General features: G+C 40.2%; 1 protein-coding gene across 2 annotated transcripts in view; it reads right to left on the bottom strand.

The window, feature by feature from the left end:
• Positions 1-15463, bottom strand: part of crebrf (creb3 regulatory factor) — a 32917-nt gene that overhangs the window by 11404 nt on the left and 6050 nt on the right. Inside the window, exons 2-9 of one of the 2 annotated variants that reach the window (XM_063488424.1) lie at positions 14340-14573; positions 9713-9838; positions 5971-6146; positions 2644-3794; positions 1920-2117; positions 991-1180; positions 699-772; positions 269-388 (exon numbers count right to left, since the gene is read on the bottom strand). In XM_063488424.1, coding sequence (XP_063344494.1) covers positions 269-388; positions 699-772; positions 991-1180; positions 1920-2117; positions 2644-3794; positions 5971-6146; positions 9713-9838; positions 14340-14348 — 2044 coding nt within the window. In that variant the 5' untranslated portion in view covers positions 14349-14573. Of the gene's footprint in view, positions 1-268; positions 389-698; positions 773-990; positions 1181-1919; positions 2118-2643; positions 3795-5970; positions 6147-9712; positions 9839-14332; positions 14574-15463 lie in introns of both variants that reach the window. The other variant, XM_063488425.1, reaches the window with a different exon arrangement.

Consider the following 15463-nt stretch of genomic DNA (forward strand, 5'->3'; position numbering starts at 1 on the left):
CTCACACTTTTGTGAGATACTGTATGTGTTCAGATGCTGTCTAAATGTTACTTTCAGCCAGGGATCTTTTGCCTCACGACTGCGAGCGAGGTGTTTCAAGCAGTTGAGGCACACTGAAGATAAAAACTCCTGTTGACATGGATTTTGTGCTTTGTGAATATGCAGAACATCTGCATGTCTAAATAAAAAAGCTTCAACACTAAAATAAAGTGATAAAACCCCAGAAAGCATAATACGGGCTTAACTTGTGTTTCTTTTCGATTCTCACCAAGTGTCTCCTTTATGAGTCTCTCCAGAGTGTCAGACATGTTGGTTGGACGCGGAGAAGAGTCCTCCACTCGCTCCACTATCTCCTCCTTGATGGCGTTGATCACAAACAACAGCCGGTCTGCAGGAAAACACAAGTTTGACCACAGATTATTCACAAAAGATTCTGTGCTTTTGTCTTCTGGTTAGAAACTGTAACACTTTTTTTAAAAAATTGGTGGCAAGTATGAGCAGTTATTTAGTTATTCTTATCAATCACGATCTTATTTCTAATCTGACAAAGAAAAGAAAAACAAAAAAGAAAAAAGTAAAATGTCACTGTCATCATTGTCTATTAAGTTGCCATTGAACTGCCAACAGTGCAAGAAAAAATACATGCAGATGTTGTTTCTAGTAAAAATTTAGATCACGTAGCGTCAGAGCCACCGTACCGTACTCTGTGCTGAGTCCCCAGAGCTTCACTTTATTTGCTTCGTATTGGGCTTTCTTTTTTAAACGGCAAGCTCTGCAACACACAGACAGAAAGAAGAGTTTCTAATCAATAGGAGGAAAGAGGATCTCACTGAGAAACAGAGGTTATTCTCAAATCAGCATCTTTATTACAATCAGGCTCGAGAGGGTAAAACCTTCTGAAAATAATACTGTTGCAGTCATCACAACTTTACATATGGCTGTTCTCCAGCTGTCATGTGCACACAGCGAACACATGAATGCGTGGTTTACCTGGAGGCCAGCTTGTTTTTCTCCTTGCGAGAGCGTGGCCGTGCAGTCAGTGGCAGCTCGCTCACAGGAGTCAAGTCGCTGATCACCTTGTTCAGTTTACGAAGCTCTGTGCCAATCTGCAGCAGCTTGCGTGGATTAGGAGTCAAGTCTTCCACATCTGTGCGTCGAGACTTCTTCAGCATGTATTTTCCTTTGTAACGATCACCATAACAAAGGAGTTAGACATCAATCGCATTTTAAATGTTTCAGTTCTCAAAAACATGAACAAACAGGAGTTCTGCACATGGCACTTCAAATTAACCAGCCAACTGCAAGTGTACCTCTGTTTTTTTAAATTGCTTGATCTGGTTTAAAATAGAGATTTTCCATGCACCAACATCTGGTAACCTGCAGTGGGTCTGACAGGTGTGTGGATGCATTAATAACCTAATTATTAATCATCAAACAACAACTTTTTGACCATGACCTTAACTTTTAACAGCCTGAAACTATGATGATCAAAATCCAACATGAGTCATGTTCTTCAGCTTAAAGAACTCCCTTTACAACACTGAATAAATAAGAATATGGATACAAGAGAAATAGTTTGCTGCATTTTTTTAAATAGAGAAATCCTTTAATGTGTGAAATAAAATATGCATCTTTTATTTATTTAATAACTCCAATGTGATTACTCAAACTGTAGCATGACTGCAACATGCTGTGCACAGCTGTGGAAAATCCAACCGATCCAACCAGCCTGTCTCTGATCACTCTGCATTATCCACTAAAAGCCGTATACGATCATTTTTACGCTGATATTGGGCATGTAAAATAAAATGTCGGAAACACTTAAATGCAAACGATTATTTAATTCCATATCAAACTGAAACTCAAAGCGAGACTTTAATAATGCCTGCATGCACATATAGGTGTGCATGTGTGTGTACCGTGGAGAGGCCCGTTCTTCTGGTACAGGTTGCTAGGCAGCGTGTGTCTGTCCCACTCGGACGGCTTGAGCATGCGTTCCTGTTTGGAGGGGGTGAGCTGCTCGCTGTACTCCCAGAAGTAGCGGCGCTTTCCTCTCTTTCGGCTGGAGACTCCTGCTGTGAGCCCTTTAATGTCCTCCATCAGCTCCATGTCACAGCCTGACGGAGGCAGAAGAGAGAGACACAGAAGGAAGGGGAGGAAATTAATGCAACAGAGACAAACAGAGACAAAGAAAAGGATGGTGTATTCAGTATTGTGGTGACACCAAATACCAAGTAACACAATACTGTAATCATCTGCTTGTAATGTAGCAATGTATCATATTATTTTTATACGTTCAATGAGATTATAGTTACTGAAAATGTGAACACACGTGCCTTTTCACATGTCCAAATTACTTGACCTCACTCTTAGCCACTTAATTTCTGAATGCTTTTTGTTATGGGTACTTGTTGTGGATTTATATTTTATGTTGTACGTGTAGAATTTTTTTAATGTTTTGGGTCGTACAGCTCCTATCTTGATCAGGTCTCTCTTTTAAAAGAAATTGTAATCTCAATTAGACAACCTGGTAAAATAAAGGTAATAATAATCACTTTAACTATTTTAAATTCAAGATTTATTTTGAAGCATCATTAACATATTACTTGGTGACAAGCTGACATTTTTATGGAGAGTAGCTACCTGGCTCAGAGAAGGCGTCACTCATGTCATCGTCCTTGTCTGCTTCGTAGTCTTCGTCCTCCTCCTCTTCTTCCTCCTCTTCATTCTCAGACAGCTCATGCTCACTGCCAAAACCCTCATCGTGGTCTTCGTCTTCTAGCTCCAACCCATCTCCTTCCTCTTCCTCTGCCTCTTCCTCATCCTCCTCGTCCTCTTCCTCCTCTTCCTCTGTCTGGGGGTGGCCTCTGCTGCCCAGTCTGCTGCGGGTCATGAAGAGAGAGTAGTTGTGCTCCTCTTCCTTGGTCTTCTCCGTACCCTCAACAACCAAAAGACTGCCAGCCCCGCTGCAAATACCATCGCTGATCACCAGCCCAGAGGTGCTGGTCTCCAGAGCCTGGCTCGCCTCAACCAGCTGAGGCACAGTGGCAGACCGGCCTACAGGCATCTCTCTCCTCGCTGTCCCCTCTACTCTCCTTTCAAAGCTCGTCAGGCTGCCCGAACAGCTGGCGGCGGCAGCACCAGGAAGTCCCACTAAGGCGGCACTTGCTGAAGTAGAGGCTTTCTCATCTCGAGGCTGGGAGAGAGGTAGAGTGGGATCTGACCTCTCAAAATCCGTCTGGGGAGGCATGTCCGCTTGGGTCTTATGTACAGCACTGACACGGACTTTAGCCTTGCGCACAAAGTCAGAGCTGTAGGAAGTTGGGGCTCCCATTTTGGTTCCACGCACCATGGGCTTTATTTGAGCATGACCATGGTCCTGGGTGAGACTGAGGTGGCTCTGAGTCTTAGCCATAGTCTCAGTGCTGGAAGGAACAGGTCTGGTTGCTCTTTGGGAGCCTTCAGGAAAGTCCGGGAGAAGGCTGCGCGAAGGACGGGAAGAGGATGTGGAGCTCGGTGAAGGCTGAACAGAGCCGGGGCCTGATCCTTGGCCGGGGACCAGGAGAGTCTTACTGTGACAGGGAAGCTGGGACGACTGAGTCTGGGGCAAGCTCAGGTCAGCGGGAGGGTAGAGCGTCTCACCCACAGGCTGTGAGTCCTCGCTGTTGAGCTGAGCCAGCGTCGGAGTTCGACCAATCACCTCCTCGTCCTGGTAAGGACTGGAGAAGTCATCCAATCCGAGGAAGTCCACCTCTTTGGTGCCCCAGATATCACAGCTGGCCAGCCGTGTGTATCTGTGAAATACAGAGAGACACAGACTAGCAACAGTGGAAACTTTTGCCCTCTTGTCATAGTATCTTCATTACATCTTTGCATTGCAGCTGTTTCCTATTTTTGTCTACATTTGAATAACCTAAGCTTGTTAAATCTTTAGAATACTAGCTTGTTGATGCATATTTTTACCATGCAAATGACCCTGCAAATACAATAATCAGCCGATCAACATGATCATCAGAGAAAAACTAGAATTTACAAGTTATTATTCATGAAAAACTACTAAAACATTATTTCAGCATGCTAAACATTCATGCTCTGCTCTGTTATATATGAAACTTGAAGATGAGTAACTGACTGAAGGGAAATATTGGAAATGTTCAGCAAAACCAGTAATGGAAATATTCATTTACTGCAACTTGCAGTGAAAACCTGTTTTCCCCACAGAGGGGATGCTAAATGTGGAAGTGCACTTGTCTCTACTTAGAACTGCAATGGCAGCCTGTCACATGATGGCAATGGTCCAGTCATATAGCAGTTAAACAGCACAGCACAGCACAGCGTGACTCTTCCACTTTCACTTTTATCTTTGCAGAGCTTGAGACAAATGCATTTTTTCCAAGCTGGAACATTTCAGAGAAAATCTGTAACTGTTCAACTTTCTTTTTCAACTTTACTTTTAACTTAGTTTAAAGTTTGTAACTTCAGTGAGAAACCAGTGATAACAGTGAAGCCTCTTCATGCCACAAGATATAAACAGGAAACTCTGAGGCTCTCTCAGCACTCTCAGTGCGGTGAAGAAAACTATAGTTTGGTAAGACCAGCAAGCACCAACCATTATTTTGGTGCACCAGAGCACAACAATATAACAAAATTAATCTAAAGTTGCCGAAACACACATTCTTAGTCAAAGCTGGAAAGTATGGTTCGCACATTAGAAAAAAAAAGATACAGCAGTTTCCTCTGTTCCACTTCAGCACAACCCAAACCTAAGTCTGTATGCAGCAGATTTTTCAAACCCTGCAACAACCAGCACTATTCCACCCCAGTTTTAATGGACTTTGTTTTTCAGAGACAGTAGTCTGCCCTCAGTTTGCACTCAACATTGAGGAGGGGAGTACACAAGCTACTCTGGCAGCAAAACATCAGGGTAGCTGCAGGACAGACGGAGCATCACCTGAGACCCCGGGAGACTGCGGCAGCCAGCTACTTTGTTGTTTACAGGCCTCTTAAACCACTTCCTGCCTCCCGGCTAACCTACTATCTGCTTCAAATCCTCATCTGCTGCGTCTATTTGAGACCAAAAGGACAGGCCTTCACAATTACTGTTCTACTTCTGTACAAACCTTCAAAGCCTTCTGACCTTTCTCATGAGGCTCATAGACTGACGTCACAACAGATTTAACTAAAACCAGATTTAACTAAAATCAGTTGTATCATCAATAGCAAGCTTATAAAAAGCAGGGGCCCACTACAGGCTCCTCATACTATAAACCTGGCGTGACCACAGTAAGATGAAGGTGAAATATCTAAATAATAGTTTAAAAATACAGCATAACTTTTAGTTTCAGATTTTAAATGTTAGTTTAAAAAAATGCAGGAAGCCTACCTATCCTAATAGCAGCAAATTACATGAAAAATAAACCAGATCAACAACATGTTAATGCATCTCATAATAGTTCAACACTTTCTGCTCCGTCACCTAACCCACGTGGTTCAAAGCAAAGACAGAAAAATTAAAAATTGCATAATTTATAAGAAACAATCACACACACAAAAACCCACAAAGTCAACTTTACGGGACTTTATTGATCAAACACTGGATGTGTTTGTGTATGATTTCAATATTCAAGTTGACACATGTAATATGTGACCTATGCATTTTCAACTGTTGCTAAGGGCTTCTCGTTTTCGCTTCTTTCTTAGAGTCAGTGATTTGCTCCATTTTTCTGCTGCTTTTAAGCCTGGCTTTGTATGCTCTGTATTGGATTTTGTAAAGCACTTTGTGACTCTTTGAAAAGCAGAATAACTAGCAGATATATAAAGTATCTGCTAGTTATTCATTTACAAACCATGCCAGCTTCACAAAGTTTAAGAGGTCAAAGTTTTATGTGTCAGTTACTTGTTGTTGTTGTTTAACATGGCCTTAAAAAAAAAAAAAAAAAAAGCTGCAACACATGAATAAATAATAAGTACCTGGTGAGGTCTTCCCAGTAGGAGTCCCACTGTTCGAACGCCGAGCTGCTGCAGACTGTCTCACATTCACCCAGACCCATTAGCTGGTCCACGCAACCCTCAACCTCCTTGCCTCCATCCCCGACCCCCACAATGCTGTCCCCACAGGGGCTCTGCTGGTGGCTCATGTCTCTGTCCTGAAGAGAGCAGCAAATTAAAGAATTACCTCCATGCAGCTGTTATAGGATAGGATGATCTGTAAAGTTAGAGTGCGTGTCCTTGTCCCAGACACAAAGGATCACGGTAAATGGACTGGTCCTACTCTAATCAAAGTGCTTTATACAACATACCTTATTCATGTGAGTACCTTTTTCTAACTAAATGCTTTTCCAACAGTCATGCATTTACACTCCAATGAAAGCATCGGAGAACAAATTGAGGTTCAGTATCTTGCCTAAGGATACTTTGGCATGCAGACTGGAGCAGCCAGAGATCAAACCACCAACCACCTTCCTCCTAAACTTCAGTCATGCAGTGTCATCATTTCACTATCTAACTGAATGTGAAATATTCCCACAATCTCCTCTTCTGTTACTGAGTCAAGGGCACTGACTAGTGAAGATTTCACATTGAGGTCATGCTGACCTATTGGACATGAAGTGCCACCGTTTCATTTTATCTGATGATTAGACCTTGTGTGAGATTTTGTAACAATTAAATGCTTTGTTGAGTTTAAAAAAAAGACCTTTAAAGTCCTCCAAAGTGTTTAAAGAGACAGAGAGCTGATCAAGGCAGGTGGTAGGGTAGGTGATGTTGTATGAAATTCTACTTAGCTTAGATTTCATTATTGAATGATTTAGTTAACTTTTATAAAAGACATTTACTATAACAAGCCACCACATAATGCCAGCAACCAGGTGTTTGACTGTCTGGAAATTCACTACACAGCGGTCCCAAACAGCAAAAGCCATAAAGAACCTGCATGAAAGGACCAAGATCAGGGAGCCCTGCAACAGATGGTACAACCCCCACAGAGCTCTGATGTCAACATTGTGAAATCAGTCTGGGATTGCATAAAAGGGCAGAAGATGCTGACGCAGCCTCAGACAGGATTTCCAATATGCTTGTTAAAGAAAAGAAGAAAAAACACCCTGCTGTGCTGAATAGCTTAGAAAACTCTGCACCCTGACTAACTAGTGCTGCTTTAATAATAAATGGGTGTCACACCAAATGATAAATAAACTAACTAAAGGAGATGGCAGGTCATCCTGCACAGCATCATCTCATTAATGTGTTACTATGGTGAAAGAAATTGAGAGTGAGGCAGTCAATCACTATTGTTTAGTCTGCAGAGGACAGTAAATTAAGGCAGACACCTGCAGCTGACAACATGAGCGGTGCTTCATATCACCTGCCTGTGAGCCTGGCAAATGTCAGACAGTTTCTAAACAATTAGACACGAGTCTCTGTTTCGATAAACGCCAGTCTGGAAGTTAAGCCGAGTCCACGGCAGCATTCATTAAACGTTTCTATAAACCTCAGGATTTCTCACCATTACTGAAATAATCCCTGTAAATGGTGAGGAATCACATCCGACCTCAATATTTTCAATTGTGAATCTTGGCGAAGAAGTCCTTTTGCCACTGCAGCAGATGGTTTGACAGGTATTATCTGTTCACATGAATGATAGCTTCATTCTACAGAAGCATCCCAGAAAACCAAACTGCCTTCTGTTTCATCCCAAATGATATCCTGCCTGTTTTTCTGTTTGCAATTAATAACTAGCCGTAACTAACTATACTGATTATTTGTGTGAGAATCATCACAGGAAATGACTTTGGCTTGTTTATATGTGTTATGTTAAAAGCCTAGGGAAATATTAGTTTACCACAGTAACACTGTTGTGCCACTGCACTCAAAGACAACTCGGACTGAAAAATAAATTAATCGATTTATACCCACTAACTTCAGATCAGCAAAGTCCCTACATGACAGTCCCTGATTCAGTTTGGCTTGACTGTTCCAGTGATTTCTATTTAGATATTGCACACAGATTTAACAAATTGTCAAACAAGTTGCACAATTTGAAATGTTTACAGGAGAAGACCAGTGAAGCAAAGATGCTGAATTGAGAAATTAAACTGATGAAATAACTTTGGTTTCTAAGGTTTCTTGAAGTCAATGTTAGGTTAGAAAAAGAAGAATTGGAACATTTATAATATGGTTTCCTTTAATCAGAACAAAGATACTGGATTTCCTGCAGCTCTCCTGCTCTGTGGCCCCTTAAACAGTGTGCTGTGTAACCTTATATTGGTCTTTGATATTTGTGGGGGTGCTTGGGCCAAGCTGACCCTTAAGCAGCTGTGTCTGATCAAGCCCCGCTGGCAGAGACTGGGTCTCCACTGGCGAATCTATAAATGTGGCTTAGCACAATCAAAACCTTCTTAGGCTACGTTCACACTGCAGGTCTTAATGCTCAATTCCGATTTCTTGAACAAATCCGATTGTTTTGTCTGCTTGTTCACACTACAAATAAAATGCGACAGCAAACGCGCTCTAGTGTGAACGCTCAAAGCGGCCCGCATGCGCAAAAGAAGACGTCACACACAACGCGCTCTGTTTAGACCCAAAGCAAACAATATTGTTTGACTGATTGCCCTTAATATAAAGACTTCGGACTTTACGTTTCCCAATTTTTGCTTTAAGTTATTTTGTTATTTACATAATAATGTAAATAACCTAATAATTATCTTTATTGCTGTTTTAGAAGAGCGGTGCTTCAAAGGATAGTTGCAGATTTCTGTCAGAATCTGCAGATTGTCCAGTACAAATAAAATGTTCACGTTTCTCCAACGCTGTCTTCCCAACAGTTTCACTAACATCTACACTGGATGTCCAGGAAGTGTTCGCTATGTCTTCTCGGGCGCTTCTCCGGCGCTGATAATTGGTGTCTGTCTTGTGTCAGTGACGTAAAAGACGGATTTAATGTGACCTGACCATTCAAACAGCAGTAGCTTTCTAAAACATCGGATATGTATCGGATTCAGGACCACATACGAAAGTGACCCAGATCGGATTTGAAAATATCGGATTTGTGCCGTTCACACTGTCATACCATGATCAGATATGGGTCGCATAGGGTCAAAAAAATCGGATTTGATGCGCTTTCGCCTGCAGTGTGAACGTAGCCTTAGTTTACAGCTCAGCTACTTGAGTATGTATATGTTTAGAATAATCTTGGTGACTTTCAGTGTGTGTGTGTATATGTATATATATATATATATATATATATATATATATATATATATATATATATATATATATATATATATATATATATATATATATATATATATATATATATATATATATATATATATATATATATATATATATGTATATATATATATATATATATATATATATATATATATATACACACACACACACACACACACACACACACACACACACACACTTGTCAAAAAACATCTTTTAGAGCAACAGTAGCACTTAACAAGAATCAATATAACTGTATATACACACATTCACTGCCGTAAAATAACTTCTTCTTATTTGAGAAAGCTGTTGTGACTGTGATGGGGGAGGATATTGAGTTGCTGCTGCTAACCTTTAAACTCGGATCCTTCATTTGGATGCAACTCAGTGTCAGCTCAGCATGAGCAGCTGTGACTGATGCGAAAAGAAGCCGGATTCAAAGCATGGTTACCAAGGTCTTACGTCTTTGTGTGTGTCTACTCACCAGTTCGTACATGAAATCTGGGTCAGAGCTGGTGGCGAGCAGCTCAGTGCTGGTCAGAGCCTGGTCAGCAATCGAGTAGTTCTGAAAGGCATCCCCAAAGGGAGGCTCCATCCCACTGACGCTGGGCTGCAACAAACACAGGGGGGAAAAAACAAAACACTTGATTAAACAACAATGCACATCAACACAAGTAAAATCTGATCAACTCAGTTCAACCTTTGCCTTCCTTTTAATGTTGCTCAGTTTTTAAAAGATTATTGTTTAAAAGAATATTGTTCTGTAACGTTTGTTGTCATATTATCAGATGTGTGTTGTTGTTTTTTTTAATCATTACTATCTGACAGACACTTCAGAAGTCATATTAATAACTACATGTCCTCATAAGTGCCCCTCATATGTGGGGTCCCTCAGGGCTCAATCCTTGGTCCAGTTCTCCTTTCTTTATGTTACTCTTTTGAAAGGTATCTCCTACAATTGCTGTGCAGTAGGGCTGCCACAAATGATTATTTTGGTAGTCGACCAGTCACCGATTATTTTTGCGATTAGTCGACTAATCAGATCATGCATCCATTGAACGTAAAACGCACAGCTTATTGCATCAGCATGCATCTGTTCTTATATAACTATCATTAACTTACAGCCTGAGGTGTTTAAGGTATGTGCCAACCAAAAATAAAGACAAGATGATAGTTTATTAAACTTTTAATGAAATTTGCAGATTGTCTCGGTGGAGTTCAATAAACTTGCTCCTTACTATCTAAAATATAACAGGACATTGGAGTAAATTCTTTACCATCTCAGACTTCTGTTTAATCGGTTTTCTGTTTGACATTTATTCAGCTGTGTGAAAACTAACTTTAATCTCAGCCAAACCGATTTACTCAGGAACAAATAAAACAGAAAAAAGCCAAACAAGAACATTTTTAAGTTATCTAAGTGACTTATATATCATGTTTAACATGAGTAGCGAAAGACCGCGTGGGGTCTGAAAACGATGTGCCAGGAGTTCGCTGTTCTCACCGGCTCTAGTGAGCCTTGAATCCCGGCTAGCTAGCTAGCCCCGGCTGTAGATATGTATGTGTGTGTGTATACACACACACACACACACGATTGAGATATTTTATATATATATATATATATATATATATATATATATATATATATATATATATATATATATATATATATATATATATATATATATATATATATTCCTGTGTATACAGCAGAGCTGCTGAGACCTTATTCCTCTCCGATAATCTGATCAGTGTCTCTTAATTATTTCATCCTCCTATGTTAAAATTTAGAGGTGACCACACTTTTGAGGTTAAAGCTCCTAAACTGTGGAACAGCCTTCTTAAGCCTGTTGGCTCTGTGACTGTGGGTTGTTTTAACCGACTGATGAAAACTCATTTTTAAAGGACCTTCGCCCATATATTTCTCTTGTTCTTTCAACATGTGCATGCAGGAAAGAATGTAAGACAATATGTTTGAACATGTACACTTGACTTAGTGTGTGGTTTTATCCAAAGTGTGAAGCACTTTGTAACTGTGTTTTAAAAAGTGCTATAAAACTAAAGTTATTACCATTATTTTTACATTTTGTGTGCCATACTTTTAATTCTGCCAGGAATTATTATAAGCTAGACGGAGGAAGCTACAGGTGTTTTCTATGTGTATTTGTGTGTCATTATGATCAATGTTTGTACAACAGCTGAGTGGATACACAAATCCGACTTGAGTGCAGTTATTTGAATTATGTAAGTTCACAGTTTAGCTGACTTCAATTTCTAAAGATAGATGAAGCTATCATTTGCTGCACACAGACCAGTTTACCAGCGGGACTGTTTTGCTACGGAGCTGTGCTCTTGGAATATGTGCAGAATGTGGTTTGACATTGTCTTATTTGAAAGGGTTTCACAGAAGTGCAAGTTACCAATGCACCTCCCAGATGCATCACATCACAAATGCATTTGACCTGTGCAAAAACAGGCTGGCATTTATCGATGCAGTGTTCACAGACAGTGGGTTTCAGAAGTGCTCCCGAGCTCACGCTGTGATTTGCACTAAAAAAGTCATGTCTGCCGTTTTGTTTGTTTGTTTGTTTGTCCAAAGGCCTGAAGATCATCACCAGTCAATATTGCCTTGATTTCAGCATCATCTGTTGAATCTTTTAGGGATATTTTGCACTGTACATGGTTACATTATCCAGGCCTTTGCAATGTGACACTAACAAATGCTCAATTTGCCCACGCAGTCTTTCACAGAGTAGTGATCACCTCCTTATCCTTACTTTAAAAAAATACGCTTTTTCTTTTCTTTTTTTTTTTCCAAATACCCAATCCTGAGTCTTTTGTTGCACCCATGTGCTGCCCCTCACAATTAATAGCATAAAATTGTGTTCATACCATTTACTGTTAATTATAAAGTTTTATATGACTGCCAAATCCTTGAATACTCTTTCTGTATATTTTACATAATATCAGCTTTTTGTGATTTTGAATGAGATTCTCTGGAGGCACTTTTTTTTTGTAACGGAGATTATTACTGAGGAGGTTTCTCAGTTTTATACTCAGTGTTCTCAAGTTGACAGACTCTGTAATGAAGCTGCTAATTTCTCAAAGACTGTATATAAAAGACTAATAGTGAAGCTGGTGCAGAAGTTCCTTGAGCCTGCATGCTTTCTAATGGCTAGCAGGAGGCCAGAACTGGTTAATGAGAAAACAGCCTCAGCTCTCTCAGTATATGAACTTTAAAAAAAACAAGACTACAACATGATGCTCATGACGCTTTTGAAAATACCGTCCCATTCTGAATCAAAAAGAAGGCTCAAAGAGGCTATGACTTAAGTGGAGTTACCTTATAAATGGTATGTCGTTAACATACAAGCATGCATTGTGAGAGCCAACATGCTCAGTTCAAGCATTTAAGACGAGTCTTGCCTAACCAATGGGAGACATCCTGAGGCTACGTCCATCTTTTATATTGAGTTCATGCTGTTTCTCTACTGCTTAAATAGTCTGACAGACTCTGCATCTCATCATTCCTACATAATATAATCAGTCACAATACAATTATCTGTCATTTCAATCTTCCTATAATCATTAGATGTATTTCAATAAACAATAATACTAAAAACTAAAACAGAAAGCAGTGTGCATTTATGAGAGAGAAAAGAAAAGATAAAGCACTGACTGTGCAGTCATGTCTCATGTCAACAGCAAATAAATAAATAAATAACATTTTTTTCTGCATTTAGAGCACACAAAAAAAACAAAAAACAACCAAAAACACTGCACCTATTGTGCCCAAACACGTAACTATGAACTGAGCAAACTTAAGCTGGGCACTGAAGCATAATCAAATACATGAATGGGAGGCTTTTTTCCATTTTACATCCGCTCCCTCATACAGACAACTTTTCATATCTGATTTTATTCTGCTCCCCCTCTACTGCCACACTGGACACCAAAACACGACATAACAGACATGAAAAGTAAGAATAATTTTACCACCATTGGAACATCAGAGGAAGTGTCTGCGTGCACACCGATCTGATTAATAATCAGTATAACCCACAAACATGGCTATTGACAGGTGCATCAGGAAGCAACAGCACCTGCTACCCTGTAATGCTCCCAGACACGCTCCATGACTTTGACAGAGAATAATATAATGTAGTTAAAGGTTATGAGAAAAAAAATCATGTTACATTCAGTATATCAGTGATCTAATATGTCAAAATAATGGATGGCTGTCTGATTTTTTCCATCATCATCATCAAGAAAAAAAAAAACTTCCATCAGCAATAGAAAATACTGTAAAAACACTCCTGCAATTTAAAGTAAAACCCATTACTAATATATCTGCAATAAAGTTAACATCTACAGATATTACTCCAGAGCTGCTGTTGTTATTCTTGTTCTAGCGCTGAAGTTAAACACGTGTCTCAGCCCAACAAACCACCAGCATCTCCTGTTCTTCACTCTAACAGCTGAGGGAATTATTTGATAAGATTGCAGCTACAGACGCGCTGCAATCACAACATACTTGCACATTTTGCAAGATACCACAAAACCCTAAGAAACAAACAGTCCCTGTGGTATCTAATATGAATAATAAAAAAGGAGAAAAGAACAGCAGAAAAAAAAAAAAAAAAAAAAAAACACTGTCAAGGCTGACACCATCATTTCCGGGAGCTGACTTTGCTATGTTGCTATTAATTCGGCACCGCAGAGAATTACAAAAATGTTAAAGCCTGCTCAGAGTTGGCAGTCTGCACTTATTTTTTTTAGAAGGACTGAGAAAGTCGCTCACAGTCAGCCCATCTGGCTTCAGCAGCTGTTTGGATGCAGGGTCTACAGACATCATACAGCACTGGGGTCAGTCACTCTCCTCTTTCAAGCCCCTGAACCGTGTTTCACATCTACGATTCTGTCTGTCCGCAGGTGTTTTGCATACTTGCTCACAGGAAGTTTAGTCTCAGATTTTTGTGGAGAGTTCATTCAGACCATTTAAAAATAAAAAAATAAAGTCACTTTTTGTTCGTGGGTTTATGGGTTAATGGAAAAAAACAAATCAACAACAGCGACAGCACAATTTCCCCTCCTCCTATCGTACCTCTTACCTGAGGCATTGCCAGGGACAGCTTAGAGCTCCAGTGGTGGGAACCTCTGGGTCTCCTGTCCAGTCCCAGTGGTGTGAGGTTGTCCGATCAGCACAATAAATTACTGCTGAGGGAAACAATCGCAGAGTGCTGGTGGATGCAGGGGAGGGGGAGAGGGAGACTGTGAATAATTGGGCTCAACCTGGTCAGGTCTGGTCTGTTGTGGTCTGGTGCGGTTCTTGGTAAGCTTCAGGTCTGTGGTTAGAAGAAAACACAGAGAGCAAGTATTAAAATCAAAAGAGTTGAAAACAAAGAAGTAGATTTTAACCACAGCTGCTGTGTTTGGTTGTTGTTCTCAAACGAAACCGCAGGATGGTAAACTGTGTAATGTTAAAGCAAACAACGAAATAAAGTATACAGAAACAATTCAGTTCTGTTTCATCAAACAACAGCCAAAATGTTCAGCAGACTGAAATAACTTTGTGACATAAATGATGCATGAGGTAAAATTGATGCAAGCAAGAAAAACACACATGAAATACTAAAAATTGTGGGTAAAGATCATTAGTCTCTATGACTCGGGACTATAAACGGAGCACCGAAAAGTAGACAGCAACTCTCTACCAAATTTGTGCCACCTTCTGATCCCTGTCCTCATCAAACATTCGGTAAGCAGCCTCTTTGTCAAACTCAAATGCTGCCAAGCAATCGCTCACAGTTAATCTGATCTGTTCTGAGTCAACCGCGCATCAAGCTTAGCTGCAACCTTTTTAATTACCTCCTTCACCATCATCAAGCTTGGTTCATTCTTTGCTTGTTTGTCATTCGCTCACTTTCTTGCATCGCCAAACGACGGCAACATTTAGATTGATCTGTGGTCCTTTTGCTGCTTTTGCATAGCAAACACACGAGAGTCTGCGTGGAGACACGACCCCAGCAGCAATCTGTCAACACAATATCACACACGAATCACACTCCTCTCTGAGCAAGATAACAACATCACTTCCTCTTGCAAATGAACTTCTCACCCCTGAGCTATGTATACACACTTTTGCATAGAGACAGGAAGTGGGCAAAAAAAAAAAAAAAAAATACACAGCCATGCACGCCTCTGGGACAAATGCATTTGTAAAAGCAACACCTTC

Source organism: Pelmatolapia mariae, linkage group LG10_11, assembly GCF_036321145.2.
Source record: "Pelmatolapia mariae isolate MD_Pm_ZW linkage group LG10_11, Pm_UMD_F_2, whole genome shotgun sequence".
Classification (NCBI taxonomy): Eukaryota; Metazoa; Chordata; class Actinopteri; order Cichliformes; family Cichlidae; genus Pelmatolapia; species Pelmatolapia mariae.